The sequence below is a fragment of the Corvus moneduloides genome, chromosome 14 (genome assembly GCF_009650955.1).
Source record: "Corvus moneduloides isolate bCorMon1 chromosome 14, bCorMon1.pri, whole genome shotgun sequence".
NCBI lineage: Eukaryota > Metazoa > Chordata > Aves > Passeriformes > Corvidae > Corvus > Corvus moneduloides.
Window position 1 is genome coordinate 20049216 of NC_045489.1, and position 26780 is coordinate 20075995.

Below are 26780 nucleotides of genomic sequence, written 5' to 3' on the forward strand. Positions count from 1 at the left end.
GGCCTGGTGTTTGTGAGTGCTCTTGAGATTCACAAGGAAGCTGGAGGACCTGGGATGGAGCATGGAAGAGGAGCTGGGAAGGAGCACAGCCGAGGAGATGGGATGGAGCCTCTCCTTCCCCCGGGCAGGCAACAAACACAAAGAAAGCAGCAGGGCCAAGATTTGCCCATAAAAAATGTTTATTCCTTAAAAATACAGCATTCATCTGCAGGGACACAACTATTCAGAACATTTTTTAACAGTTTTTTATCTGCTCCAAGTGTGGCAAGTGCTCAGTGTTGGGAGCAGGGAGAGCAACAGCCCACGGGAACAGCTCGTCCCGAGGGAAGGGCTCTGTCACCCACCCCTGGGTGTCACCTCGGCAGCCCATCTGCAGGACAGATTTCTCCTGGGAGAAACCTCAGCCCCTCTGGAAAGGCCCTGGTAGGGAAAGCTGGGAGAGGGGAAGCAGCAGGACCCTGGGGTGCTCCAGCCCTGACTCACTTTCACAGCACCAGCCATTGCTCCACAGGCCCCGGCTCCTCTCCCTCCTGCTGCCCCATGGAACAACCTGCCCGGTCTCTCCAACAGCCCCAGCCCCCTCAGCCCCCCGGGAGGGGGCTCTGGCTGCCCACGGTGCCCCGGCCCCATCCCAGCTCCCACCCCGCAGCCCTTGTGCCGCGGGAGCTGCCGCGCTGGGGAGCCCAGCCCCGGCCCCGCTCATCCCACGTCTCCCCTGACTCCAGGTGTGCTCCAGCCACGGCTGCTCTCAGGGCTCTGGAACCGTCCTGATTCCTGAAGTTTCTTCCCTGATTTTCCCAAGGAGAGGTCTCACCTCACTGCCCTCTCTCCACCGGGCTGACCCCAAGGGACAGGTGGCACAGGTGCCACATTCCCACTTGGCACAGCAGGGGCGTCCCCTCTGTGACCATCCCAGCTCCCCCAGTGCCTGGGGAGAACTGGTGCCAGGCCCTGCCAGTGGGAGCAACAGGGAGAGGATGGTTCATCTGGGCTGGAGGATGAAGGTGCAGGAAGAAATCCAGGGAATCTGGAGAGACCTCAGGGCCTTGGGACGAATGGATGAGGGAGCAGAAGCACAGGGAGGGCTCTCCTCTATCCTTCCACCTGCAGGGAATGGTGAGAGGAGAAACAGAGCCAGCAGGTCAATGCCTGGCTCCAGGCCTGGTGTCACCAGGGGAATTTTGGGGTTTTGGATGAGGAATTGGCTCACACAACACCAGGTGTCTGTGTCAGCTACACGGAACACTCCAGAAATGTCCCTGTGCTCACCTGGGCACCACCTCAGCCATGGCACAGGGTGGCGAAACACCTGGCACAATGACACCAGGGCTGGGGATGTGTCACAAATTCAGGAAGTGCCTGAGAACAGGAACGTAGGAACTGGGGCTTCTCCCCCAAAAATGAGGCGGGATCGACAGCCCAAGTGAAGCACACCAACACCTGGGGCGTGGGGAACGAACAGGAGGGGCTGGAAGAGTGCAGCTGGAAAACCAAGAGAGAAAAAAGAGTGAGAGCTGCTGGGCTGGGAACAGTCAGGATGTGAGAACAGGAACACTGCAGGTGACAGTGGGCAGGGCAGGGATGTGGGGCTGCTGGAGCAGGGGATCCCTGCAGGGCCCAGGGCAGGCTGGAGCGATGGGCTGAGCTGTGCTACCCTGCACCTCTGCACAGCTGGGGAGAGCCTGGTGTGCACTGGGAACACGAGGAACAGTGCTGGGAAGGTTCAGGAGCAGAGAGTCTGTGCTGCTTGAGCTTGGTCTCCAAAGCAACATAGGTGGAGGAAGTGGGTGGTAAAAATCACCAAAAGCCAGGCTGATGTAGCTCTGCTCCATCCACAGCCCCAGGAAATTAAACACCCTTCCCACGTGAAAGGTTTTGTACAGACTGACCCAGAGCACGAGTGGCACTGCCAGAATCCCCCTCTGCCCCACCTCAGCTTAACTGCTACCAGAGAAAACAGCACAGAAAGAACCAATGCCTTGGCTCAGAGGCTCCTGAGCCATCTAAATCTTCTGTTTAAACATACCTTGGTTTTTACTCATAGAAATATCTAAAAAATGCCTTTTTTTGTCCCTTTTGGTGATCTAGAAACCAGAAGATGCCCCTTGGTTGTTGCTTCAGGACAGTCTATGGCTGTTCCCAGCAGAAGGAAGGCTGAGGAGGGGGAATTTGGGCACACAAGCACATACAACATTGGCAGAACACGGAGTCGACACGCTGTGCTTCAAAGGGTCAGGCAGGAGCTTTTTCCCCAAATATATTGAACAGCACTTGCCCATTAACAAATAACTGACCAAAGGAGTTGCAGAATGTTCCTTCCAGTGCTGCTGTGGACTTGGTTTCACTTTTACACCTTGTACCCCGAGGCCGTGGTGGGAGGGAATCATCAGGAACAGAGGGAGGAGCACCCCGGGTTTTCTCGGCATCCCCATCCCACTGTTTCCAGTGTTAAGTCAAAGTTCAAGTCATTTTCAACCCATCAAAGCCACAAAACTTCCACCTCTTCTCCAGGCTGGCCCCAACCCCGCTCAGCTCCTGCCGGAATGTGTTCTGCAGTCGTGTCATGAGAACTTCCACCTCCGCCGTGCAGATCTGGGGAACACAAGGAAAGCGTCACTGAAAGCGAAGATGGAAGCCCTGCTGGCTGGGGATCATTCAAACTCAAGGAGTTACATTGCTGAGGTTCACCCAGGTTTTCCCTGAACTCGTGGGGATAATGCTGGGTCACAATGGGGGGTGAGATGGCTGCAGGACCAACACTGGAGTCGGGGCAAAGGGGCAGGCTGAACTTCTCCCCTGTGGAATGCAAGAGAATGGATTTAAACCTCCCAGGTATTGAAGTCACTGAACAGGGAGCACTTTTATCTTTATTTTAGTTTAATTCTCACATCCCTGATGGGGCAGGAGCTGCTCCAACAGAGCCAAGAGCTAAAACTGGGGTTGCACCACTGAGGAGAAGGAACCTGAGGTGAGGTGGGTTTGTCAGCCCCAAGGTCCTGCCAAGCCACACTCAGGGCTACAGACAACTTCTGAAGGGCTCCAATCCACCTTGGATCGTGATTTTTGTGCTCTCTGCTGACCCTCTTGGCGAGAATGATAGACAGGGAACAGGGGAAAGGTATCCCCTTCCTTTCCTGTTGGCAGCTTCAAGAAACCAGGTTGTACTTCCAAGTACTCGCCCTCCTCCCGCCTCACCTCAGGCCCAAAGATCTGCTCAGGGTTAAAAACAACATCCCAAACTAATGTGAGCTCCTGCAAGAGTCAAGGAGGAGACAGAAGAGCTCAGAAGGAACACAAAGGACAATGGGAATAGCCCTGAGCGTGAGTGAACACGAGGAGACTGATGCCATAGCACAGGTTAAAGGGTGGGCTCTGCACAGGGGCTCTCCCAGGCAGAAGCTTCCAGGAGCCCTTCTCTGCACTGTGGAGACCAGAGAGGAAGTTCCAGAAGGCAGCTGAATGCAGTGATGGCAGTTTTATAGGAGCTCCAAACCAAAATAAAGGCGGCTGTTGGCCCCACAGACAAATTCCAAGCTAGAATGAGGAGATGAATTATTAACTCTGTCTTTATAAGGCTGAAGTGAGCCAGCCCAGGGAGTTGTGTTTTCTTAGGAAAGGGTAAATTAAACACTCAGCAAATCACAAACACAAGCAGCTGGAAAAGTTCCAATCCCAAGACAGGATTCCCGTGCCTGTGGGGCCTCCTGTCCCTGGGACTCTTTAAGGAAGACAGTTGGAGAACAGGATAGAGGAGAATGAGCTGTAATTCCTTTGCACAGACAGGAGCCTTTGCACAGCAGCTCCCATTTACTCAAGGAGCACAAAAGCCACCTGTCCCACACCCCCCCTGTCCCCACACCCACCTCACTGTCCCCACACCCACCTCGCTGTCCCCACACCCCCTGTCCCCACACCCACCTCGCTGTCCCCACACCCCCTGTCCCCACACCCACCTTGCTGTCCCCACACCCACCTCACTGTCTCCACACCCACCTCGCTGTCCTTACACCCCCTGTCCCCACATCCACCTCACTGTCCCCACACCCACCTCGCTGTCCCCACACCCCCTGTCCCCACACCCACCTCACTGTCCCCACACCCACCTTGCTGTCCCCACACCCACCTTGCTGTCCAGGCGCTGCAGGTAGGAGCAGATGTACTCAATGCTGGCTCCAAAGGGGTGCACGTGGAGAAATGTTGAAATTATCCCTGGGAAAGGAACACCACAGAGGTCATTGTCATGAGACAAAAGCCAGCTGGGAACACCGGCCCTGCGCCACTGCAGGCAGCACAAGGTCACACCCTGACCCCAGCAAAGCTCAAGGTTTTCCTCAGTTCCAGGCCTGCCACCTCCCCTGGGATAACCAAAGGAGCCAGAGGTGGGCAGGAGGTGTGCAAGGTCACCTTGAAGCAGGTTCCCCCAGCATCACCACCAAGCCCAGCAGGACTCACCAACCAAGAGAACTTCTCGCTCAGATTTCACAGGGCTGTTGCTCAATGTCTTCTCCACTGGACATTCCTTCTCTTGGCTGCAGGCACAAACTCTGGACGTGCTACCCTCCTGCAAAACAAACCCCCAAGGCACGTTCCAGACAACCTGGCACACCAGGCACTGCCTTGGGCAGGCTCAACAGGCCATGCAGGGGTGTTTTCCTGGTTTCTGAGTCACTGCAGCCATCACTGCTGTATTCTCTATTTTCCAAAATGCTCCCAACAAAGCACAGCTGTGTCCGTGCTGCTGGGCCTGAGCCACCAAGTGAGATGAAAAGGCCACGAAGTTCACCAGATGTCACCATGCACCCTGTACCAGCCCTGCTCTCTGACATGACGTCTGCTCCAGAAGGGCCTTGATTTAAACAGCAAAATACAAACCAAACTGTGGCCTTGCCATGACTAATTCAGCTGCAGAGGTTTGTTTTACACATGCCCAAACTGAGACAAATGTGATTAATCAAGTGCAATGGGGCTGCACAGGGCTTAGGATCAGACTGTTCCTGACTTGAACTTGTGGTACTGAATTAAAACAGAATTTGGCACCATTTATTATCCCTGACACAAACACAACAATGCAAAGACGGTGGCTGCACTAAAAGCAGGACTCGCTTTTATCCCCTAATTTTATGCGGAATTCCAGTGGCCTGAGAGCTGTGGACAGCTATAACCGGGAACAGCTCCAGTGACCAGTGAGATGGGCTGGAGGGAGGCCAGGGACGAAGATAGACTTGAGCGGTCCCCTGGGTCTGCTCAAATTCTTATACCAGTGCAGTTCTCAGCTGCACAGGGCTGAGGCTGCACCTGAATGGCCTGAGCCCCCACATTTGCTTCCAGGGGAGAAAGAGGAGCTCTGCCCTGTGGAAGCTGATCCAGGGACTGGATCAGCACTGCAAACCCACAGGCTGCCTTCTCCTGGAGATCACAGAATCATGGAATGGGTTGGGTTGGAAGGGGCCTTACAGCCCACCTCGTTCCAGCCCCTGCCACGGGCAGGGACACCTTCCACCGTCCCAGAGAAGCAGCTCTTGGACTTACATTCCCTTGGCAGTCAGCTGCATCTCCCTCCTTGTCCTCTTCATCTGCCATGCTCTGCTATATATGGGCAAGGAAAGGCAAGATTACTGATGATAATCTGTCATTTTTGTTTTGAAGCTCCTGCTCTGATGATTATGGGAATACACAAAACCATTTTTAGTTAGTAGAATAGCATTTATTATCTTCCTTAGCTCCTGGCACAAAAAAGTGGGACTAAAGATGGAAAATGAGATAAACCCAGTATCAGGCTGTGTGGGCCACGGGGGAGAGTGCTGCCTCATGCTTCTTGTGTAATTGTGTCTGTGCTATAGAGGAAAGGACCAGGCAAGTGTAGATTCATGCCCTGATCCACAATCAAATCAGAGTGGATCACACCTGAGAAGCAGCACTATGGATTTCTGCTTGGAATTCTGTGTGGATTTCTACTTGGAATAAACCCAGCGAGCACAGAAGTGTTAGAACACCCAGAAAAACTTCCCGTTCCAAAGGAGGGCATATCAAAACATGCTCCTAAACCACAACTGTAAATACCAGAGTCTGATAATTGACACCTTTTTCTTATCTTTTAAAGGCTCAGGTTGCAGAAAACCCCATTCCAGCTGTGATGCCACTGTACACTGTTCAGTGACAGTTATATTTTATTTATACAGTTGCTGAGATTGTCTCACAGGTACATGAAGCATCAGCAGGTCCACTACTGACAGACATCCTGCAATTTGACAGGTAATTTCTCCTCACTTTCCAAGGACAACTGCTCCAAACCAGGGCTGGGCATTCTCACCAAGAGTGCAGCAGGACAGAAGTCCTTCACCGCGCTCCTGAGCGACCAGAAAACCCAAGCACTGCACAAGGAAGACCTGGATGGCACATACCTGCTCCTTCAGGTTTTCTAGTAATGTTTCTATTTTCAGTTTGTCTTCTTTCACTTTTTCCAACTCAGCTTCTCTCTTTTTGTACTCCTCTTGGACTTTCAAAAGATGCTAGAAGAGACAAGATAAACTCTTAATCTGCCTGCCACCTTCTTAACCTGCCTTCCACCAACTATTGTTCAAAGACTATACAATTTAGAAGGGCTTTTCCATGAAGACCAGACCGGTCATGTCCATCATTACAAGACGAAGCATAAAACAAGAAGGATCTACCTCAGACATGCCTTTGCCTACCAGCATACAAAAAAGCACGGTTGTGTAAACATGGGGCAGTAATTCCATCCCCAATGGACGGATTTCCCACTTCCTTACTCAGCTGGTTATGGACAGACTGGGCACTTTGGAAGTCACGGTGAAGAGCACACGAGGAATCCATTAACTATGGATTGCTTCCACGGGACTTATCAGCTCACACACAATCCCTGGTTTCAATATTTGCTTTGGGGTTTTTTTCAGCAACACTGGAAACGACAGAGTTGCTCCCCCTTGGCAGTTTGGATCCTGCTTAAATCCAGAGTGTTTTTCCACAGGTTTCTGCCGCCCATCCCAGCCCCTTCCCCTGCAGCGTGGCCCCAGCTATGGAAAATTCCAGGCCCACCTTCTGCATGCCCTGCAGAGCCTGCTGGAGGAGCTTCATCTGCTGCTCCTTGGTGGTGTCCTCGTCCCTGGTGGCCTTGCCCTGCTCCTGCTTGAGCAGCTCCACCTCGTTGCGGTAGGCGTCCAGCTGCCAGCGCAGGCTGTCGTTCTCCTCCTTCAGCGCCTCCACCTGCGACACCAGCGCTGGGGACAGCACCAGGGTCAAACAGCTGGGAGCAAGAACCCCCTGGGAGCTCTCCCCACCCTGCACAGGGGCTCAGCAGCTCCCAGTTACAAATCCTGAGCACCCAAAGGAATGGCTTCTGCTGTTTGGGATATCACAGGGCTGGAGCCCCTCTGCTCTGCAGCCAGGCTGGGAGAGCTGGGGGTGCTCACCTGGAGAAGAGAAGGCTCTGGGGGAGACCTCAAAGCTCCTTCCAGGGCCTAAAATGGCTCAAGACAGCTGGAGAGGGACTTTGGACAAAGGATGGAGTGACAGGACAAGGGGAATGGCTTCCCACTGCCAGAGGGGCAGGGATGGATGGGATATTGAGAAGGAATTGTTGCCTGGGAGGGTGGGCAGGCCCTGGCACAGGGTGCCCAGAGCAGCTGGGGCTGCCCCTGGATCCCTGGCAGTGCCCAAGGCCAGGCTGGACATTGGGGCTGGGAGCAGCCTGGGACAGTGGAAGGTGTCCCTGCCCATGGCAGGGGTGGCACTGAATCAGCTTTAAGGTCCCTTCCAGCCCATCCCATGATTCCAGCATCTCTTTAGTAAACAAGCTCCTCTGGACAAAGAGGCCCTCTCAGTGTCAATGCAATGTTTAGGATGGAAGAGGTAAAAAAAAGGAGGGGAAGAGCATCCCGAGGCAGACTCAGGAGTGCACTGGAACGGGACAGCTCCAGGGTGAACCTCTGCCCCTGGACACCACCTGCACAGGGCAGGGAGCTTCCAGCTCCTCCACATCCAGCTCCAGGAATCCCAACCCTCTCCCAGGAACAGCAGCTCAGACACTGCTTTCGGTTCCCCTGAGTGTGGCAGGGAACAGTGACAGACCCTGGCTGCAGACCCAGGCACCGAGAGGAAACAGCTCCAGAACTGCACTGGTTCTGCTCTGCCCGTGGCCACTTTGGGGCACAAAACACTGAGAATGGGACTCCTGAAAGAAACCACTGAAGAGAAGCATGTTATGAGCTGCAAAAAGGGATTTTACCTGACTCTTCTGTTTCTTTCATCTCTGATGGATCTTCTATTTCTTCGTCAGACATCTCCATCTCCTCCTCCCTCCGAATGCCCATCAGCTCATCATTGTGGATGTTACGGATTTCCTGGGGTTCAGAAAGCAGAGGGGGTTTCAATACACGTTTCGAGGAACAGGTTGGCTGGATGAAAAGTTGCTGAAATCTAGGTCTGCAAAACACAACTCCAGGATAAGATTCAAAAACTGGCACAGATTATTAGATCAAGGGCAATATCCGGCACACTCTGCCAGTGCTACTGGGATTACTGACTCTTCCATCTCCCTTCTGCTCTTGTGATGAGGCAGGTCAGCCTTGCTGTGTGAGGAACTGGAGTCAGCCCTAATTCTCTGGAGCCAAAAGTCCCAACCTGAGGTGGGACAGAGCAAAGCAAGCTACAGCTTCACCCCTGCGTGTACAGGGACCTCCTCAAGGTGACCCCAAAAGGCTGAGAGACCCTTTAGCCAGCATCTGATATCTACAATGAGCTGAGAGACATTTTAAATTACACCTGAAAATGCATCATCTACTCACAACGTTTTTATAAATATATCTGCCAACATCTGTACCAAGAAGCTGCATCTTGTGGCTTCCACCTTCCCTTAAGAGCAGTCCCTAAGCTGGGGGAGAGCAGCAGACTGAGCCCTGGCAGCTGAAGGGCTCCTGAAAGAGGCCTCACCAGTGGTCTCACAGCCTCCTCCCACTGGGAGAACTTACCTTGGAACAAAAGACAGCTCCAGCTGGAGAGAGAGCTCCCACCCCAGCCACAGCCAGCAATCAGAAGGCAGGGAAGGACAGGAGCACTGAGCTCAGAGTGAATCTGAATCAGATTGCACTTGTGCAAATCAGATTGCACAGGTGCAAAAGGAACCTTGGCTCCTCTTTTAGCTGCTACCAAGGTTTGACTCAGTGGGCTCTGACAAGTCTCACAAGTGCAGTCTCATGGGGGGATCACAGCTGGGAACTTCCCAGGACAGCACGGACATTTAGAGTGTTCCAGCATGGTGCAGGATCAACCACCTGCTTGGTACCAGCAGGGCCCTGGCTGGGCATGATCCAGAGCCTTCTCAGGCTGCAGCTGTACAGCAAAGTGGCCTGGACACCCCAGTCCATGGGGATCACAGGCCTGGACACCTCCAGCCCACAGGGATCCCAAGCCTGCACATCCCTGGCCTGCAGTGACCATGGATCACCAGCCTCTCAGCTTTGCCCAAATTCACTCTGGTTGTTAAATAATCTTAAAGGTGAAAGGCAGCTCCTGGCTTTGCTGGGATAGACTTCCTTTCCAAGTTTGTTGTAAGGAACTCAATATCCCAGACAAACCCAGAACCACAGGAAGATTTGCACCAGAGGTAAGGAATGACAGCCAAAGGGACCAGGACAGGGTGGAGGAGTGGGATTAAACCTCATGAGACTCAACAAGGCCAAGTGCAAGGTCCTGCAGGCCCAAGGTGACAGCTGGCAGCACGGATTTCACCACAGCCCCCAGGACAAACATCTCCCCACCCATCACTTCCCAGTGGACACCCTTTCTTTACCTCAGCTTCCTTATTTCTGACATTGTGCCTGACTCCTTTATCTGATTTGATCAAATCTTATTGGACTAAGAACTATTCTTCCTCCTGCAGGAAGAGCAGTGGGAGTGACAAGCCTTCTTCCATCAGCTCCTTCCTGATCACCATCTTTAAACCACACATTTCATCATGTCACTTCATGGGATAAATACACAAACATGAGAACATCCGCCCTCAAGCTTTCCAGGCTGTTCATCTGCAATCATTTCCACCTCTCAAGGTGGAAATATCACATAAAAACGTGATCAAACAGATTCTGATGACACTTAGGGTTTGTTGTTGCTTTTTTAAACATCTCTCTAGAAATCCTTCTTGCTTTAGTATTAAAACCAGCAGAAAAATCCATGTTTATTATCATTATTATGACTGTTACTGTGCACAACTTCAATCAGCAGACGGGTCTCGATGTATTGCTACTGGTGACACAAATACCAAGAGAAAATTTATTACCTGTACCACAAGAGCCTCCTGAGTGATCCCCACCTCACACTGTGAAGGAAGGTGTTGTTATCCACGCGAGCATCGTGCAAACTGAACATCAACATCCTGACAAGCAAGAGACCGTGCTGGAGGATCTAACACAAGAAAAGATTACCAACCTCTGCTTGTTTGCACCACACGCTGATGTTCTTACGCTGAGCTTTCGTGAAATGGTCCCAAGCCTTTTGTTTGGAGGCAGAATGGTACACGGCCACTATCTGCTCGACTGGAGTAGCAAATCAGCAGCAAATCGGGCCCGAATAGCATCCAGAGAGGGCGAACAAGAGGAGTAAAGGAGTAAAAAAGTGGAATCAGGCAGGTGGTTTGGCTCCCCTTTTCTCATAACACTGCCCTGCGCTGACGCTACGCTCAGGGAAGGGGCTCAGTGTCTGGAAAGAGCCCTGTGGGCTTCACCAGGCCAGTGCCAAACGCTCACGGAGCAACGACCAACTGGGGAATGGGCTCTGCTCTCAGCTGGGAAAAAGGCAGGACACGTGGAGAAAAAGGCAGCACAGGTGCTGAAAAATAGCCAAATATGCTGTGTGAGGCTGGCTGGGAGTGTAAGTTCAGAGGGGCAGGACTCACCTCTGAAAGGGGGTGATGAGCTACAACCACGAGTTCTGGCCCTTGGACAGTGCCACAGCCTGTGTGAGCTACAGGAAAAGCACCAGGATCAAAGCAAAGGCACCAGCCATCACCTTTTCTTGGTCCTGGGATTTGTGCCTTCTGCTTGTCTAGAAAATTCACAGGATTTGGAATACACAAAGTGCTTCTCCTTGGCTGAGAGCTCACCCACAGCACAAAGCACATCCACTTGACTTTTTTCTATGCTTGTGATGCAGCACCCATAATTCTCACAAAACAAACACATCTCCCTGCTCCTTAGAGTAACCTAAGAGTGGCTGAGATATCCATCTTGGTTTCAGAGAGTGGAGTTACACACTAGTCTCTATTACTACTTACTCTGCAGTGCTCACTGTATGTCCCTCTGGACCGTGTGCCCGTAGTTTTTACCATTAACAGAATTTAAAGAAAAAAAAAAATTAAAAAAATCAACTAACAGCTAAAATCATTAGATACAAAACCAAAAGTTAGGAATGTTCACAAGCTAGGCAAGGGGCTCAAGGAGAATTAGTACAACTGTGGAGAAGGTACTCGGAAAGAAGTAAAAATACTCAGATTTATTAAAGCAAGGATGTGTAAGAGGCAAGGAATGGTCTGAGGAATTGTTACAAATCACATCCTGGAATTAATACAGTCCATGCCTCTTCCTTGATTTCCTGGTTTTTAAAGTACTGGGATTTGAAAGACCCAGGTTCTGCAGCAGGGTGTCAGAAGCACTCTGCTGCATCCTACCTTTGGCGAACAAATCCTGCACACTTGGCTGAGGCACCAGATTCCCAGGAACTTACCTTGTCTGTGCACAGGAGGGGTTGAAAAGATGACAGAACTAATAACAGACGATAATTAAGAGGAAACAAATTCAGAATTCATTCTCTCCTCCCCCCAGATGTGGACTCTTACTCCAGTAAAAAGTCCCACAAGGAATTTTTGCCAGGTTGGTGCCATATGATTCCAAATCAGCCATAGCTGCACAGAAGCGATTGCCACTTCTTTTCCCAGAGCCCTTTTAGCGGGGCCTCTCCAGACTCTGGAAATTAAAGAGTCTTCCCTACAGCAGACAACCAACATCCAGCATGGAGACACCACTCACACTGCACCAGGATCCCTGAGAGAGCCAGTTTGAACTTCTCTTTAGCTTCTTCCATCTCCTTCTCGTGAGCCGCCTTCTCGTTGACGAGCCTGCGGATGTGGCTGTTGGCCGACTGGATCATGGAGTAGAAGTTGTTGGCAGTTCTCCTGTTCACTTCCCCACGTTCTATCCAGGTCAGCAAGGTCTGGATGGCTTCCGAGAACTTGGTGTCATCTGCAGCAAGAAAGGACAGCTTTACACCACAGCTCTGGGGTGGCCTGGGCAGCTTTCAGGTCCTTTTCCTGGAGCTGAACTGCTCCTTCAAAGGTCAGCATCCTTCAGGTGACTGATCATGACTCCTGGAAGCAGGGAAGGATCTGAACACGTGGCTGTACAAAGGAAGGCAAGACTAGCACCAAGCTGATGGAGCAAATCACCTGCTGAGGTGCAGCAAGAGGAGGAACGAGCACTAGAAACTTACTGGAAAATTTCATGTCTACTCAGATGGGCCCTGAAAGGAAATGTCCTCCAGCTCCAAAATCATCAGGTCACACATGAATCTCAGGCTTCCAAGAAGGTCTTACACTAGTCCTTTCAACCTTAACCAAAATTATCTGGAAGAAACTTGTACTGAACAGTTTTGATTTGAACAAGTTTGCTGCACTCAACAGGTTTGTTCAGCCTTGGGAAAATAAGATTATGGGGAGACCTCATCACTAAATCCTGGGGAGGGCTATGAAGATGGAAAGGATGAGGGGGAATGGGTACTCCTGGGGACAACTTTTCACAATGGCAGCACTGTGGAAGCGCTGGGTTCCCCAAGACCAGAGGCTTTCAAGACTGGGCTGGGCAGAGTGTTGGGCCATCTGGTCTAGACCGTGCCTCTGCCAAGAAAGGTTGGGCCAGGTGAGCCTTCAGGTCCTCTCCATCCTGAGCTTCTACAAATACGATTCAAGCGCAGGGGGTTTTTCTGACAAAAAGAAGGAATCTGGCGGAGAGCTGCTGCACCCCCGGCGAACACAGAGCTGTGCCTGCCCAGCCCCTCTCACCTTTGAGCTTCTCGGCCACCACGCTGCACTCGTGGTCGGAGTAGTGGACGACGGGGGGCGGGGAGGGCGGGCGGAAGCGCTCCTCGGCCAGGCGGCGCCGGTGCCGCTCCTCGCGCGCCAGCATGCGCTGCTTGCACTCCCACTCGTACAGGTCATCCCGCGCCTGCGCAAAGTCCACGTGCAGCCGCCCCATGTCCTTCTTGTCCGTGCTGGAGCCCAGCCGGATGCGGTAGCCTGGCGGGAATGAGGGTGCTCAGGTAGGACGGGGCTTACCTGGGGCTCCCGTGGCAAAAGGAGGCCACGGGGTTCAGCCCCGATGGCTGACAGGGAAGAAAATCCTACCAAGCCAAGCCCATCAGCCAAATAAAACCCCACGAAGTCAAGCCCAGCCAGCAAATTAGGAGAAACTGTCCATTTTTGTAGGCACTATCTATAGAATTAGCTGGGCACTTATCCATGTAAGATGGGGATAGACTCTGTACCTCAGCCCAATGTTTTGTATACGTTTTCAGGTGACAAAGCATCGCTGCCTTTCCTCTCAGGAGCTGCTTTCTTGTATTTAAGCAGAAATTCAACAGCAGCAGAAGGCAAACCGACACAGCATCAGAGAAATCTGCCCCAGTTCCTACTGTTCTGTCTATAAAGGCACCATCACAGTTCTGTCCCAGAATTTTAAGCTTCCCTCTGAGCCAAACACACCCACCAGACAGGTAAAGTGCCTTGTCCACCATGAACTCCTCAGCAAAGCGGATGTGGCAGAAGTTCTTCTTGCTCTTGCGGATAGCTATGACCTCCCCACACTGCTCAAACACCTCCATGATGATCTGCTCTGTCCCATTTTCTGGCAGGCCTCCAACAAACACTGTCTTGCACCCTGGGGGCCTCTCTCTCGTGGCCGGAGGGGGAAGATCTGAAGGGAGAAAGCAGAGCAGGTCAGGTTTTGGGTTGCCAGCACACATTCCTTCCACCTGCTCCTCTCTCCTGAGGGATGACCACACCTTCCTGGCTTCCTCCAAACACACACCTGGCTATGCCACACACAGATTTATGGAGTGGATCCACAGCACTGCTGAGGTGCTGGATAAAAAAATAAGCACATTCACCAGCGTGTTTCCGAAAGACCTTGGGAGCCTGGAGCCCTCCGAACACTCTCCCAAGTGCAGGAGGTTCACTGAGCTGCTGTCAAAGAACACAAGCAGCACCAGGAGCTCCCAGCTTTAGCATGGGAGGTGCTATAAAATCACAGCTTAAAAGAGTGCCCTAATGTAAATAACACATACAAAACTTGCTCAGGGGATCCTCTGTGCTGCAACTGCATGCGCTCCAGACTTGTGTGCTTGAGCTACACCTCACACTACACACGAGAATCAAACCATGAACACCTCAAATACCCAGCAACTGGAATGGCTTTTTCCCCAGTCCTTACCAATCTAGCAACTGCAAAGGCTATTTCTGGAGATGGCAAACACTCAGTGACAAGAACAGGCTTTTCCTGTTGCTCTGTCACCTTCCTGCCAGCAGTGAGTCACGGGAATGGCCCTTTTCTCACACACACCTGGGGTTTATAGAAACACGAGCATGGGGATACTCCTACAGAGACACAGCACAAGCAGACACTTACGTGGGTTAGGTGGGAAGAGAGTGCAGCTCTTGCAGTGGATGATCTCCTTCACGGCCGGCATGTCCGGAGGGATGGGAGGTGGGACGATCCCCAGGCCTGGCATCATGGGGTTGATCGGAGGGATTCCAGTCATCATCCCAAGAGCAGGATCAAAATCTAAGTGGGGGAGAGAACAAGGGAGTCAAGTGGGGGGCTAGAGTCACACAGCAACTGTGAGCCCTGACAGCAAACGGGGAACGCTCCCACGCCTGCCGGTGAAAATCGGGAACGTGACAACATCAAACTTTACATCTGCGCCCTTAAAATAATGTTTTAAAACTATTTCATTGCTCATTGCCACAGCCAAGTAACTTTTCTCTGTTAAAATAAACTACTTCCTTCTCTCCTCTGTAGAAACCAGCTCCCATCCAGTGTCAAACCCTTCCCAGAGAGGTTTGTCCACAAAAAGACACCTGTGACATAAGGAAACAGTGGAAAACCTGACCCAGTTTGGTTGTATTAAGTAGTTCAGCAGCACAGACAGCTGTGACACAGGCTTAAGGGCATCAGGAAGAATTTGTACATGGAAAAGGTTGTCAGGCACTGGAAGCAGTGGAGTCCAAGGAATGACTGGATGTGGCACTCAGTGCTCTGGGCTGTTGACAAGGTGGGGAACAGTCACAGGTTGGACTTGATGATCCTGGAGGTCTTTTCCAGCCTAAATGTTTCTGGGATTTAGGGCATCATCTCACCAACCAGGCAAGTGCAGCAACTCCAGCAGCAGAGAACCTGCCATCTCCTCAGTATTTTGAAATACAGTCATAGCAAAAACACGGATCTGAGGCCAACCCTCTGCCATCAACCGGCGCTTTTGGAGGAATGGACACGAAACCTTCCTGTTTCAACTGTGAAACATGGACGTAGGAGCACATGGGAATTGTATCCTTATCCATGGGAGAGATTTGATTTTTACTTCACAGAAGAATGTGAGCATGAGAAGGACATGGAAACACCATCTCCACAGCAAAGCCACATGTGAACCAAGGCCTTGGGGACAGGAGAGAACTTTCTCTATTACTACTGAGAGAGTTGGGGCTGTTCAAACTGGAGAAGAGAAGGTTGTGTGGAGACCTCACCACACCTCCCAGTATCTGAAGGCACTACAGGGAAACCGGAGAAGGACTCTGCATCAGGAACTGGAGTGACAGGACAAGGGGGAATGGCTTCCCACTGCCAGAAGGGAAATTTAAGTGGGATATATGGAAGGAATTGTTCCCTGGGAGGGTGGGCAGGCCCTGGCACAGGGTGCCCAGAGAAGCTGTGGCTGCCCCTGGATCTCTGGCAGTGTCCAAGGCCAGGCTGGACAGGGCTGGGAGCACCCTGGGCTCATGGAAGGTGTCCCTGCCCGTGGCAGGGGGTGAATAAGATGAGCTTTAAGGTCCCTCCTAACCCAAACCATTCCATGATTCCAAGAGCACAGACTGGAGGCAAAACTTAGGGCAAGTTAAGTGGTTGTGTTAAATACAGGATTGGCTGCACAGCAACCCACCTGCTGTGTGCCACAAGAGCAGAAAGGGGATGGCAGAGTGCTGCCAGCACAGACTTCCCTCCCCAGGTGAGCAGGCTGGTCTTGAGGCAGGGGAGAGCATCCTTCTAAGTGCAGCAAAGCACTGGAACAGTCAGTTCCACTCAGGACTTTGATGTCCAGCATCCTGCACTGCTGGGCAATCAGGCACAGCTCAGCTCTGTTCCTGCAGGAGCTCTTTCACCCAGTACAAGGTGACTCACCCATGCACATGTATTTCAGACTATAAGGCGGTCATTTCTGGAGCAGAATCTTCCATTAATTTCTGCTATATCCATTTTGCTGCCCTGTTGCTTTCCTCTTCACCTTCCTCCCATCCTTCCTTATAAGCCATTCCAGTTTAGCTCAGAGTAACTCGTTCCTGGATATCATTGGCTTCCTGTCCTGTGTGGCACCCTCCTCCTCCTGCTCCTCTGCAGGGTATCTAGAGGTACCCCACAATGACTATTATTTGCATTAAAACACATGTATCCTCGCTTCCTCTCAATTCAGGTCTCTAAATAAATCACGTGCAGAATGAATGCATTTCAAACATAGCTCAGTTTGTACGTGGGGGTGTTTGCCCAAGAGCACCGAAACAGGCTATTCCCAAAGAGCTGTGGCAGGCTCAGCTCACCAGGCAGGAGGGGCTGTCCTGTCATGCCCATGGGAGCCATGCCCAGGTTGTTCATGGCGGTGGCCCAGGCGGTCGGGTCGGACATTGGCAATCCCATCGGAATGGAGTCCAGGCTCAGATTTCTGCCACCATCTGTTGAGAGAAACATAAAAGTGATTAAGGGCTTAGAGCAGATCTCAGCTCTGCCCAGTGAGGCTCTGCAGTGTCAGCACCCAAAACCAGAGCTCAACCCACTCTCAGGGAAGAGCCAGATTCTGTCCAGCTATGAAAATAAATCTATTGGGACAGGTACAGAGAATCACAGAAGGGTTTGGGTTCGAAGGCACATGAAAAACCATCCCATCCCACCCTCTGCCATGGGCAGGGACACCTTCCACTATCCCAGGCTGCTCCAAGCCCCGTCCAACCTGGCCTTGGACATTGCCAGGGATGGAGCAGTCACAGCTTCTCTGGGCACCCTGTGCCAGGGCCTCCCCGCCCTCACAGGGAACAATTCCTTCCCAATATCCCATCTAACCCTGCCCTCTGGCACTGGGAAGCCATTTCCCCCTGTTCTATCACTATGTACTCCTTGGGGAGATCCCACAATCGGAGCCTGGCTCCAGGCACAGCAGTGGGGCTGCAGCAGCACCAGAGCCCAGCTGCCCTGCCCAGCCTGCACAGCCACACCCCAGCACAGCAGCTGCACTCAGGCTGGATTCAGGGATTCCCTGTCTACTACCAGCAATGGAGCTGGCACTCGGCTCACCTGGGGGAACGCTGCTCCTCTTCCTCGGGTCACTTCCATCCTCAGCCGGGCTGTCCGACCCCCGCGGGCCAGCAGCGCTGCCCAGCCCCAGGGACTCGGTGCTGGCACGATCAAAGGGCAGGTGGTTTAAACCTAAAGGAGAAGAGCACACTTAGAGGCTTTACTTAAACTGGTTTGTGATGCTTCTGGATCACAGCAGTGAGAGAAATGCCCAATTGTGGGCACAAGCAGCACTCCAGGCCCTGAAGGAATCCTGACTGCTGCTTACAGGCCCCAGCTCCACCTGATCTGAATGTTACACAATAAAATATTACTCACCAGCATCAATTCCACCACCCACACAAATCAAACTGCCTGACAGTGTAAGCCAGGGGTGCATCTTCCCCGGGTTGAGCAGCATTTCAAGCCTGGAAACTCAAAGGACGGGATTTTTCCCTGTTTCTTCAGTCCAGGAATACACTGTTAATAATTACTTATGTTTCACCAGTGGAGAATTTACCTGGAGTCATTTACTACCAAAAAACAAGGCACAACTGAGATCATCTTCAAAACGAGAAGATGCTGCTGGAATTTTTGTTCCAAGAGCCTGCCAGACAGCTGCTTCTGGTCATGGCTGTGGAAGGGGCTCTGGGATGCACATCCCAAAAAAGGGGAGCTCCAGACCCCCACTGGCTGCACCCTCCTGTCAGGGAGCTGTGGAGAGTAAGAAGGTCCCCCATGAGCCTCCTTTTCTCCAGGCTGAAGAGATGGGTCCAGCGCCCTGAACTGACTGACCATCGAGTTCCTCACTCCACCTTGCCACAATCAGCACTTGCAGGGATGCAAGTCCAAAGGAGCATTAAAATATCGAGTTTGATTTACCTCTGTCTCAGCAAATTCACTCTGAACAGCCAATACAGAAAAAAAAAAAAAAAGAAAAAAACCAAACAAATCTTTTTTGTGGACCCATATAAAGTGATACAGATAACCACATTTCTAAGATACTCTGTGTTCCCAGGGGAATCAGCAGAACTCCCAGAGCAGCAACAATGATAATTATCCCATCCCAAGGCACTGATGGGCCGAGGCATTTGTACCAAACCTTCCCCCAGACTCTCTGCAGCATTGTGGTTTCTGTTCCAGAGGATTCCACTTCCAAGAACTTAACAAACGCGGCTGCTGGGTCTGGCTGTAAATAGCCAAGGGGATACAGGGAGCCTGGAGGGCTCCTCTCTGAGCCACTGAAAGGTGAGAATGCAAGAAGCAGCCAAAAAAACAAGGACTATTCAGCTGGCAACAACAATAGTCACGCCCGGCTATGCAGGATGCCTACAATGCTGTGTCTTAAATATTCCAAAGTCAAAATATCATGGAGGTCATGAGGGCTCAGGAAAACAAATCTGAATGCAGTAGGTTAAAAATAGAGAGGTTGTACACGGGGAAGACAGCAGGAGAAAGGAAAAGGAGCAGTTCTAAGCTTACATTGATATTACCCGTGTGACAGAAAAGGCAAAATTGAACTCAAACAAACGTTTTCCCATCCTTGGGAACAGGGAAGGATGGAGAGAAGCAGCAGTACAGCCGGACACTGGTGTCACCAGGATGGACAGACACCCTGCTCTGGCTGAAGACAACGCTGTGGAGACACCTGGCACTGACCAGCACCTGAATGCCAGTGGACACTGCTCCAGCCACTGCTTTCCAGCCCACTGGGGAACACAGGCAGCCACTCACTCCAGGCACTTCCAGCCCCAGGTTGAGCTGGGATGCTCAAATGTCCCCAGGGCCAGCTGACAGCCAGAAACAAATCACCTGGAAGGCTCTGGGTGGAGGCACCCGTGTGACCTGGAGCACGAGCCTTGTACTCAGGGCTCCCCAAAACAGGACCAGCTACCATCCACCAGAACCTAACAACAAACATGGGGGAGCAAAACTCCTTGGGAAAGCTTTGCTCTCACTTCACCAGGATGGAGAAAGAGCAAATGCCCCAGGAAAGCTAAGGGCAGTATGGAAAGTGGGCGATGGAAGCAGTAAAAGGGACCCTGCTTGCTGCTCTTGCAGCAGCGAGTTTGCTCCAAAAATTAAAACAAGCCAGAGATAAGATTCCAAACACCCTCATTATGTCAGATTTGCCACCCTACACAAGATAAATGCCGTGGACAGCAGCCAACTTTCAGACCTGCCTGCCTCTCTCCTGTCATCTCAGCGAACAGCCGGAGCTCCAGCCACACCCCACTGGATACAGAGAACGGGCTCAGAAGAAAGCTGAGGCTGCAAAAAATCCTCCCTCCTGGGCACAGAGCAGGATGAAAGCTGACAGGCTCAGCCAGTACAGCCAGGAGGCACAAACAGGAGCATCTCTCTGTCCTTTGTGCCAACCACAATGAAGTGTCCTTGGCCATTCCAAGCTGCTCTGCTCAGGAGGGAAGGGACCAGCACAGGAGCAAACCACGGGGGTTTGCTCAGTATTCCTGCAGTGAGCCAGCCTGCAAAGGCCAAAATCAGATTTCTGCATTTGCTGGGAAATGCTACACAGAAAGTAAGGGGGGGAGAAGAAAATTTGGGTTTCCAGCAAGTGTCAGAACCGGTGTCAGCACTTCCAGAGCCATATGTGGCACAGGTGTCAGTGTGCCCTTCATCTCCTCATCCCTATCTCCAGGGACTTTCAGAAGAGTCAATTTTTGAGAGTGAGACACGAGGCACTGCCATAATGCAGTGACTAAACATTTAAAAATAAAAACTTGGGCTAGAAGATTCCTCAGTAGAAAAACGGATCAGGGAAAGAAGGGGGGATGCTGAAAGATGAGCAGAAGGCGACTCTGAGCAAGGCCTCTCCCTCAGCACAGCGGGTCCCTGTGGGCGGTTTATCCCTCTGGAAATAGGTGCTGAGCTGTGCCTAATGGGAAGAGTCCACACTTCCCACTGGCCTAAGAGCACTGACAGTGCAAAGTCCCCCCATTCCACTGGGGTGGGATCAATCCAGGGGCTAAATATGGCTGCAGCTTTCACAGCACAGCTTCAGAAAGGGGCTGGAGAGAGAGCAAAGATCTCAATGTTCCAGGCGTAAATCAAGGCAAGTATCCATCCTCACTGGGTCCCATGCCAGACCCAGGACAGGACTTGGTTTTCCAACCCTGCTAACTGAGCTTGGCCATTCACCTTAATGACCAGGAGGAAAATAAACCCCAAACAGTCCCTGAGGTGAACTGAAAAGCCTGTTCTAAAATCATTCCCATTACCAAGAGCTGGAAACACTGGAAATCACAACCAAAACACGGGATTGTGCAGCTCCTGTGCAACACTCCTGGAACCACCTAGAAACAACACAGCACCTACAGGGCTGCCACCTTGGGATGTGGGCGAAATGTTCCCTGCTGGGTTCAGGAACACTCAGTGAAGGGTGGCACGAGCTCTGCCACAAGCCTGGCACTGCTCTGGAGCCACACACTCCGACTGCAGCCTCATCCTGCCCAGGCACTGGAACAGTTTTCCTGCCATCCAACCAGTTAATAAACAGCAGGAACATAAACCTCTGCCCCAAAACTCAAATTACAACTATGAACAGGTACTCTGACACTGTCACACACCTAAAAGCCTTTCAATGATACACTCAAAAAGGCTGTGCAGGCTGGTGCTTGTATGGTTGTATTTTGGGGTGTCCTGGAACCCCCTCAACTACTCTGGGTCACACTTTGGGGTGCCCCAGGTCCCTCTGAGCCCCTCAGGTGGTATTTTGGGGTCCCCTGGGCTCCTCTGAACACATATGAGACTTCTCTTTCCCAGCATTGGGGAAACTCCAGAAATGGGCTGACACAGGCTTTACTATAAATATGGATTTACCTTTTGCCAACATTGGTAAATACAGGAAATAAGCAGTGCTCAGTCTGAGCAGGGTGCCTGTGTTTGTGGGAATAAACTGGATTCCAGGATACACTGTGCCATTGATTACACAGTGCTGGTTTTAAGCCCTCAAGAAATGCACTTTAGAAGACACCAAAGTACATCTGCAGCAATCAATTAGAGCACAGGAGAAAAGAGACCAGCAGGGAAGGGAGAGGGACACCGAAGCTCTGAAGTTACATTTTGATACCAATCATTTCCTTTTGAAAACTAATTCCCAGATTCAAAAACTATTGCTGGGCTCGCGCATGTTCCTCTACCGCACTCCTGGCTTAATTATCACTGGTAGGGCTTCACAATCATCAGCCTGAGCTGGGAGCTGGCCAGGCATGCTGATGAGAGCAGCACAATTCTGACAGTGACTTCTGTCAGCTCCAGATAATCCTACAGGGCAGCAGGATCCGTGCAGGGAATCCCAGAACCCCCCCGCATTACCTGCGAACTGCACGAGGAACATGGCAAGATGCTCGTCATAAGGCAGGAGTGCAGCCAGTTCTCCCACTGCTCCCAGCTTGGCTTTTGGTCTGAAAATCCAAGTGCCAGGCTGAGCCCCCTCGCTCTGCTCCCAGCACAAGAGGAAAGCTGGGACCTAGTGACAGCAGAACTGCCCGGGGGCAGGCAGGACAGCCCAGGCGTGAGAGCCCAAGCCAGCCTGGGGCTGGCACCCAGCAGCTCCATGTGTCACCATCCGTCTCCTGTGACTGACACCCATAGGCAGATTCCAGGATGCAGGGGACGGAGGCGGATGAGCAGGTGGGGAGGCAATTAACAACCAGAGCATCTGAATTTGCCAGGGATTTCATACATCACTGCTCTAAGCACTGGCACGCAGCTCAATAAACCCTGTTTGCATGCCCGAGATTAGTGGCCTTTGCACTGAAAGATTAATTCCTGGTAATCCCTGATGGTAAGAGGCACACTGCTCGCTTTCCTTGATTCTGGAAACTTGTACTTGAAAGAAATATATTAATTTCAGGCAGCTAATTATTCTAGCAGGGCACTGTAAAACCAAGAGGCACGAAGAGCCCCTTTCTCCTTTGCGCCGAGAACACAGCAGTCAGCAACCCCAGTCAGGGACACCAGCCTGCAGAGTTTTCACAAAAATACAGCCACAGCAGCAAAAATAGGGGTCTAACCAAGGCCTGTGTGAGCTGTGCTCTTCACTCACTGTTGTAACCCAAAACAAAGGAAAAAATTCCTTACCAGCATGTGTGTACATGCATGCATGTCACCAGCAGCGACCCAACACAGCCCCCGGTGCTTCCCAACAGAGGAGCCTGCCCTGCTCACCACACCAAATTATTAAATATTCCACAGGACGTGTTCAGGGTGCTCACAAGGCTCTGCCAAACCACCCTCCCTCTGCACACACATCTAGGAACTCTAACGCTGGGATGTCCAGGGGGGAGCTGCTCGTGCTCCATGGGGTGCAGAGCAGGCAGCTCATCAGCCCCATCCCTTTCTGTCCTTCCAGACCCCCTCAGCGCTCCTGGAGAACAACACCCAGCACGTGCCACCTCAGAACAATGCTCAACAGCTCCTGTTTTCAGAAATATCTTTTTGAAAAGCTTGGAGAAGAAAACTGATGGGCAAAGGGATGCAGGACTAACTACGCAGAGCTACTGAGGAAGAAAAAAAGGGGGAAGAAGAAGAAAAAGAGGGGGGGAAAAAGGGGAATACACAAATAAAACTCCAGGAGAGCCAGCAATCAGGATCATCAGAAAACCCCAGCGCAAAATCCTGGACTGATGGGCAAGAGAGCCTTGTGGAAAGCCAGCACCAGCATGAGGAACTGCTGGCTGAGAGTGGAGCAGCTGGACGGGATGGACCTGCTGGAACTGGAATAATGTCAGCAGAAAAGTTGGGGATTAAGGGAGAAATCTCACACCATCTTTGGAAGGTATACAGAATTCCTCAGTAGCAACACCTGATCTTTGAAATGAGTCGGTGATTGAACCTCATCCCTGATACGAGCTCCAAACACATGACCTTCAACACGGAAACCTGACCTTACCACAGCTCCCACACAGCTTTCAACAACTCTGCTCAAGGCGCTTTTTAACTAGATCCTCAAAATTCCTCAAATAAGCCTTGAAGAAACAGAGAACCCAACCACTTGGCTTCCAGCACAGGGAAGAGGATGGCTGGAGTAAGAAGGAACACAAGTTGGAGGGACAAACTCCTACCCCAGGTCACCTCCATGCTTTCCCACCACCTCACAGCTCTGCTGCAACTTTCTGCGGGAAATACAAAAAAATACAATGGCTAATAAATGTAGCTACAGGGGAGGTAGGAATGGTGCAGACTAATGAGGAGCTTACCCAAGGATTAATGTTTGTGTAACAAACACATGCCACTAAAGAACAAAAACATCTCCACGCAGAGTGACCTGGATGGACGTTACTGGTAACAGCACACAGCACCAAAACAGGAGGAAAATAAGAGTAAGAAGCACATAAACTAAAGAAGCTCGATATAAACGCTCAAGGAACCAAACAAACGAGTGCATGTGCATATATGAGTTACAGTCCAGGGCTGTGGGAGAGCTGCAGCCCACGGCAGCTGTGGGCACCGGCACGAGCGTCCCCAAAGCTCCCTGTGCTGCCCACGGACCATCTGCTGTGGCACCACGGATCCAGCACAGCCCAGATACACGTGTGAGCCCCGGGAGAAGGGAGAGCACAGCCAGGTGCATCCCTCCCCGGGGGGAAGCTGCTGCCACCTTCACCCCCCATCCGTTTTGCAAACCACTCGCTCTTGGAGCATCAGAATAATTTCTTTATATGCAACCAATTTCTCCTTGTGCCACTTTCACAGGATCATCGGGGGTGAAAGAGACCTTCAAGACCATCCACCCCACCAGCACCACCACAATAACCCCTAAAACACAGCCCCAAGTGCCTCCTGAACACTTCCAGAGGTGGTGCATCCACCACCCCCTGAGCAATTTATTCCAAGGCCTGACCGCTCTGGTAGAGAAACCATTGCTACTAATGCCCAACCCGAACCCCTCGCACCTTGGGGAAACACGACACGGCACAAGATCCCGGCCCCCCGGCTGCCCCCTCCTGTCAGGGACTTGTGCAGAGCCACAAGGTCCCCCCTGAGCCTCCTTTGCTCCAACCTGAGCCCCTTTCCAGCTCCCTCAGCTGCTCCTGCGGCTCCAGACCTTTCGCTGGACACTCTCCATCCTTTCTGACGCGATTTTCGTGTTCTTTTTGAAGTGATTTTAACTACCACTGAACCCAAACAGTGGCCCAGACGCTTCCCGCATGGAATAAACTTTCCCACACAGCCTGCCCACCACCCGGACGGACCGGAGCCCCGCGGGTGTCCCCGCCAGTCTTCCGAAGTCCCGACGGCTCCCACGAGGTTGTTCAGACCCTCCACAAAACTCCCCGGTTGCTTCGGCCCGGCCGGAGCCGCGGAGGAGGCCGGTCCTGCCCGGCGAGCCCCGCTGACGGCCGGGCAGCGGCCCGGAGGGCGATGGAGAGCGGGGCGGCCGCTCCGCACGCCCGGGCCCCGGCAGGGGAGCGCTCCGGGCCCAGCCGCGGCCGCCGCCCGCTCCCCGCCGCCCGCTCCCCGCCGCCCGCTCCGCCTCTCCCGCCGGGGCTCCGGGACAGGGCGAGGCCGGGCCGGCCCCGCTCCCCCCGATTCCCGCACTCACCGCCCGGCTCGGCTCGGCTCGGCTCGGCTCGGCTCGGCTCGGCTCGGCCCGGCCCGGCCCGGCCGCTCCCGCACGCGCCGCCGCTGCCGCCGCTGCCGCCCCGCCCCGCGCGCCCCCGCCGAGCGCGCCCATTGGCTGACCCGGGGCAAGGGGCGGGACGGGCGCTGCGCGCGCACCGGGACGGGGCCGTGAGGCGTCCGGCGGGGCGGGACCGGCCACACCCCACCGGGACCATCCCACCGGGACAGGCCACACCCCACCGGGACCAGGACTGGGACCATCCTACCGTAACAAGGGGCCATCCCACCGGGACCGGGACCATCCCACCGGGACCGTCCACACCCCACCGGGACCGGGACCATCCCACCGGGACAGGCCACACCCCACCGGGACCAGGACCGGGACCATCCCACCGGGACCGTCCACACCCCACCGGGACCGGGACCATCCCACCGGGACAGGCCACACCCCACCGGGACCAGGACCGGGACCATCCCACCGGGACCGTCCACACCCCACCGGGACCGGGACCGGGACCGGGACCGGGACCGGGACCACCCCACCGGGACAGGCCACACCCCACCGGGACCGGGACCAGGACCAGGACCGGGACCGGGACCATCCTACCGGGACCGGCCACACCCCACCGGGACCGGGACCATCCCACCGTAACAAGGGGCCATCCCACCGGGACCGGGACCATCCCACCGGGACCGGCCACACCCCACCGGGACCGGGATCATCCCACCGGGACAGGGATCATCCCACCGGGACAAGGGGTCATTCCACCGGGACCAGGACCATCCTACCGGGACCGGCCACACTCCACCGGGACCGGCCACACTCCACCGGGACCGGGACCATCCCACCGGGACCGGGAGCATCCCAGAAGGAACATCCCACCGGCAACACCTCACTGGGACAGGGCCGGCCCCGCAGCCGCGGGTCTGCTGCTGTCGCCCTCCTTTTCCCCGCCCCGGTTCTGTGCTCGCCCTCCTGCTGCAGCCCGGATGCCCCCGGTGCCGCCCCGAGCCCCCGGTACCGGAGCAGAGACCAGCCCAGCACAAAGGCGTTTATTGAGCAAGCGCCCTCTGTGTCTCCCTGTGGGGCAGGATGATCGAAGCCACGGCCGGCAGAGCTCACCAAGAACAGGCAGCAAATCGCCGGTGCGGGGAGGTGACGGACTGAGCCCAGAGCTGAGCCGGGCTGGATCCACACACAGCGGCCCACGGAGCCAGACTGCTCTGGGCAGCCTTCCCCCGGGCTGAGTCCGTCTGGCACGGCCAGGAAGAGTGTCTGCCGTGTGGTACGTGGTCCCAGGCCTTTCCCAGGCCGAGGGGGATGCCACAGAGGGGCTCTTGTTTTGGGGTCTTCTAAAGACACTTTCATTTTTGTCTCTTTCTGTAGGATCAGGAAGGCCTCAGCTCCATGGCGAGTTCTGGATGCGAGTGGATACAGCCCTGAGCCTTCATGTCTGCTAGTGGGGCAAGAACAGAGGTGGGAACAGCTGCTGTTTCATGCAGAGCACCCTCATTTTCAGGGGAGGGTACATTTTTAGTAAATGAACCTCTTCTAAGGGAAGTTTTCTTGCCGTGCAGATGAAACGAAATGATTTTATG

At 53.2% G+C, this 26780-nt stretch overlaps 1 protein-coding gene across 5 annotated transcripts; it reads right to left on the minus strand.

Moving 5' to 3' along the window:
• Nucleotides 1-156: 156 nt before the first annotated feature.
• ENOX2 (ecto-NOX disulfide-thiol exchanger 2) lies at nucleotides 157-25219 on the minus strand. Of its 5 annotated transcripts, none has more exons than XM_032124359.1 (15): nucleotides 25204-25219; nucleotides 17616-17749; nucleotides 16868-16999; nucleotides 14688-14843; nucleotides 13770-13976; nucleotides 13067-13300; nucleotides 12039-12251; nucleotides 10444-10550; nucleotides 8246-8360; nucleotides 7057-7238; nucleotides 6402-6509; nucleotides 5530-5586; nucleotides 4453-4561; nucleotides 4124-4209; nucleotides 157-2592 (listed from the first exon to the last, which is right to left on the minus strand). In XM_032124359.1, exons 3-15 carry the CDS (start codon nucleotides 16962-16964, stop codon nucleotides 2461-2463), a joined length of 1803 nt encoding a protein of 600 aa, XP_031980250.1. In that variant the 5' UTR covers nucleotides 16965-16999; nucleotides 17616-17749; nucleotides 25204-25219; the 3' UTR covers nucleotides 157-2460. The 5 variants fall into 5 exon arrangements, with proteins under 5 accessions (XP_031980250.1, XP_031980249.1, XP_031980251.1 ...); XM_032124358.1 differs by lacking the exon at nucleotides 25204-25219 and adding an exon at nucleotides 25179-25196; XM_032124360.1 differs by lacking the exons at nucleotides 5530-5586; nucleotides 25204-25219 and adding an exon at nucleotides 25179-25196.
• Nucleotides 25220-26780: the final 1561 nt, after the last annotated feature.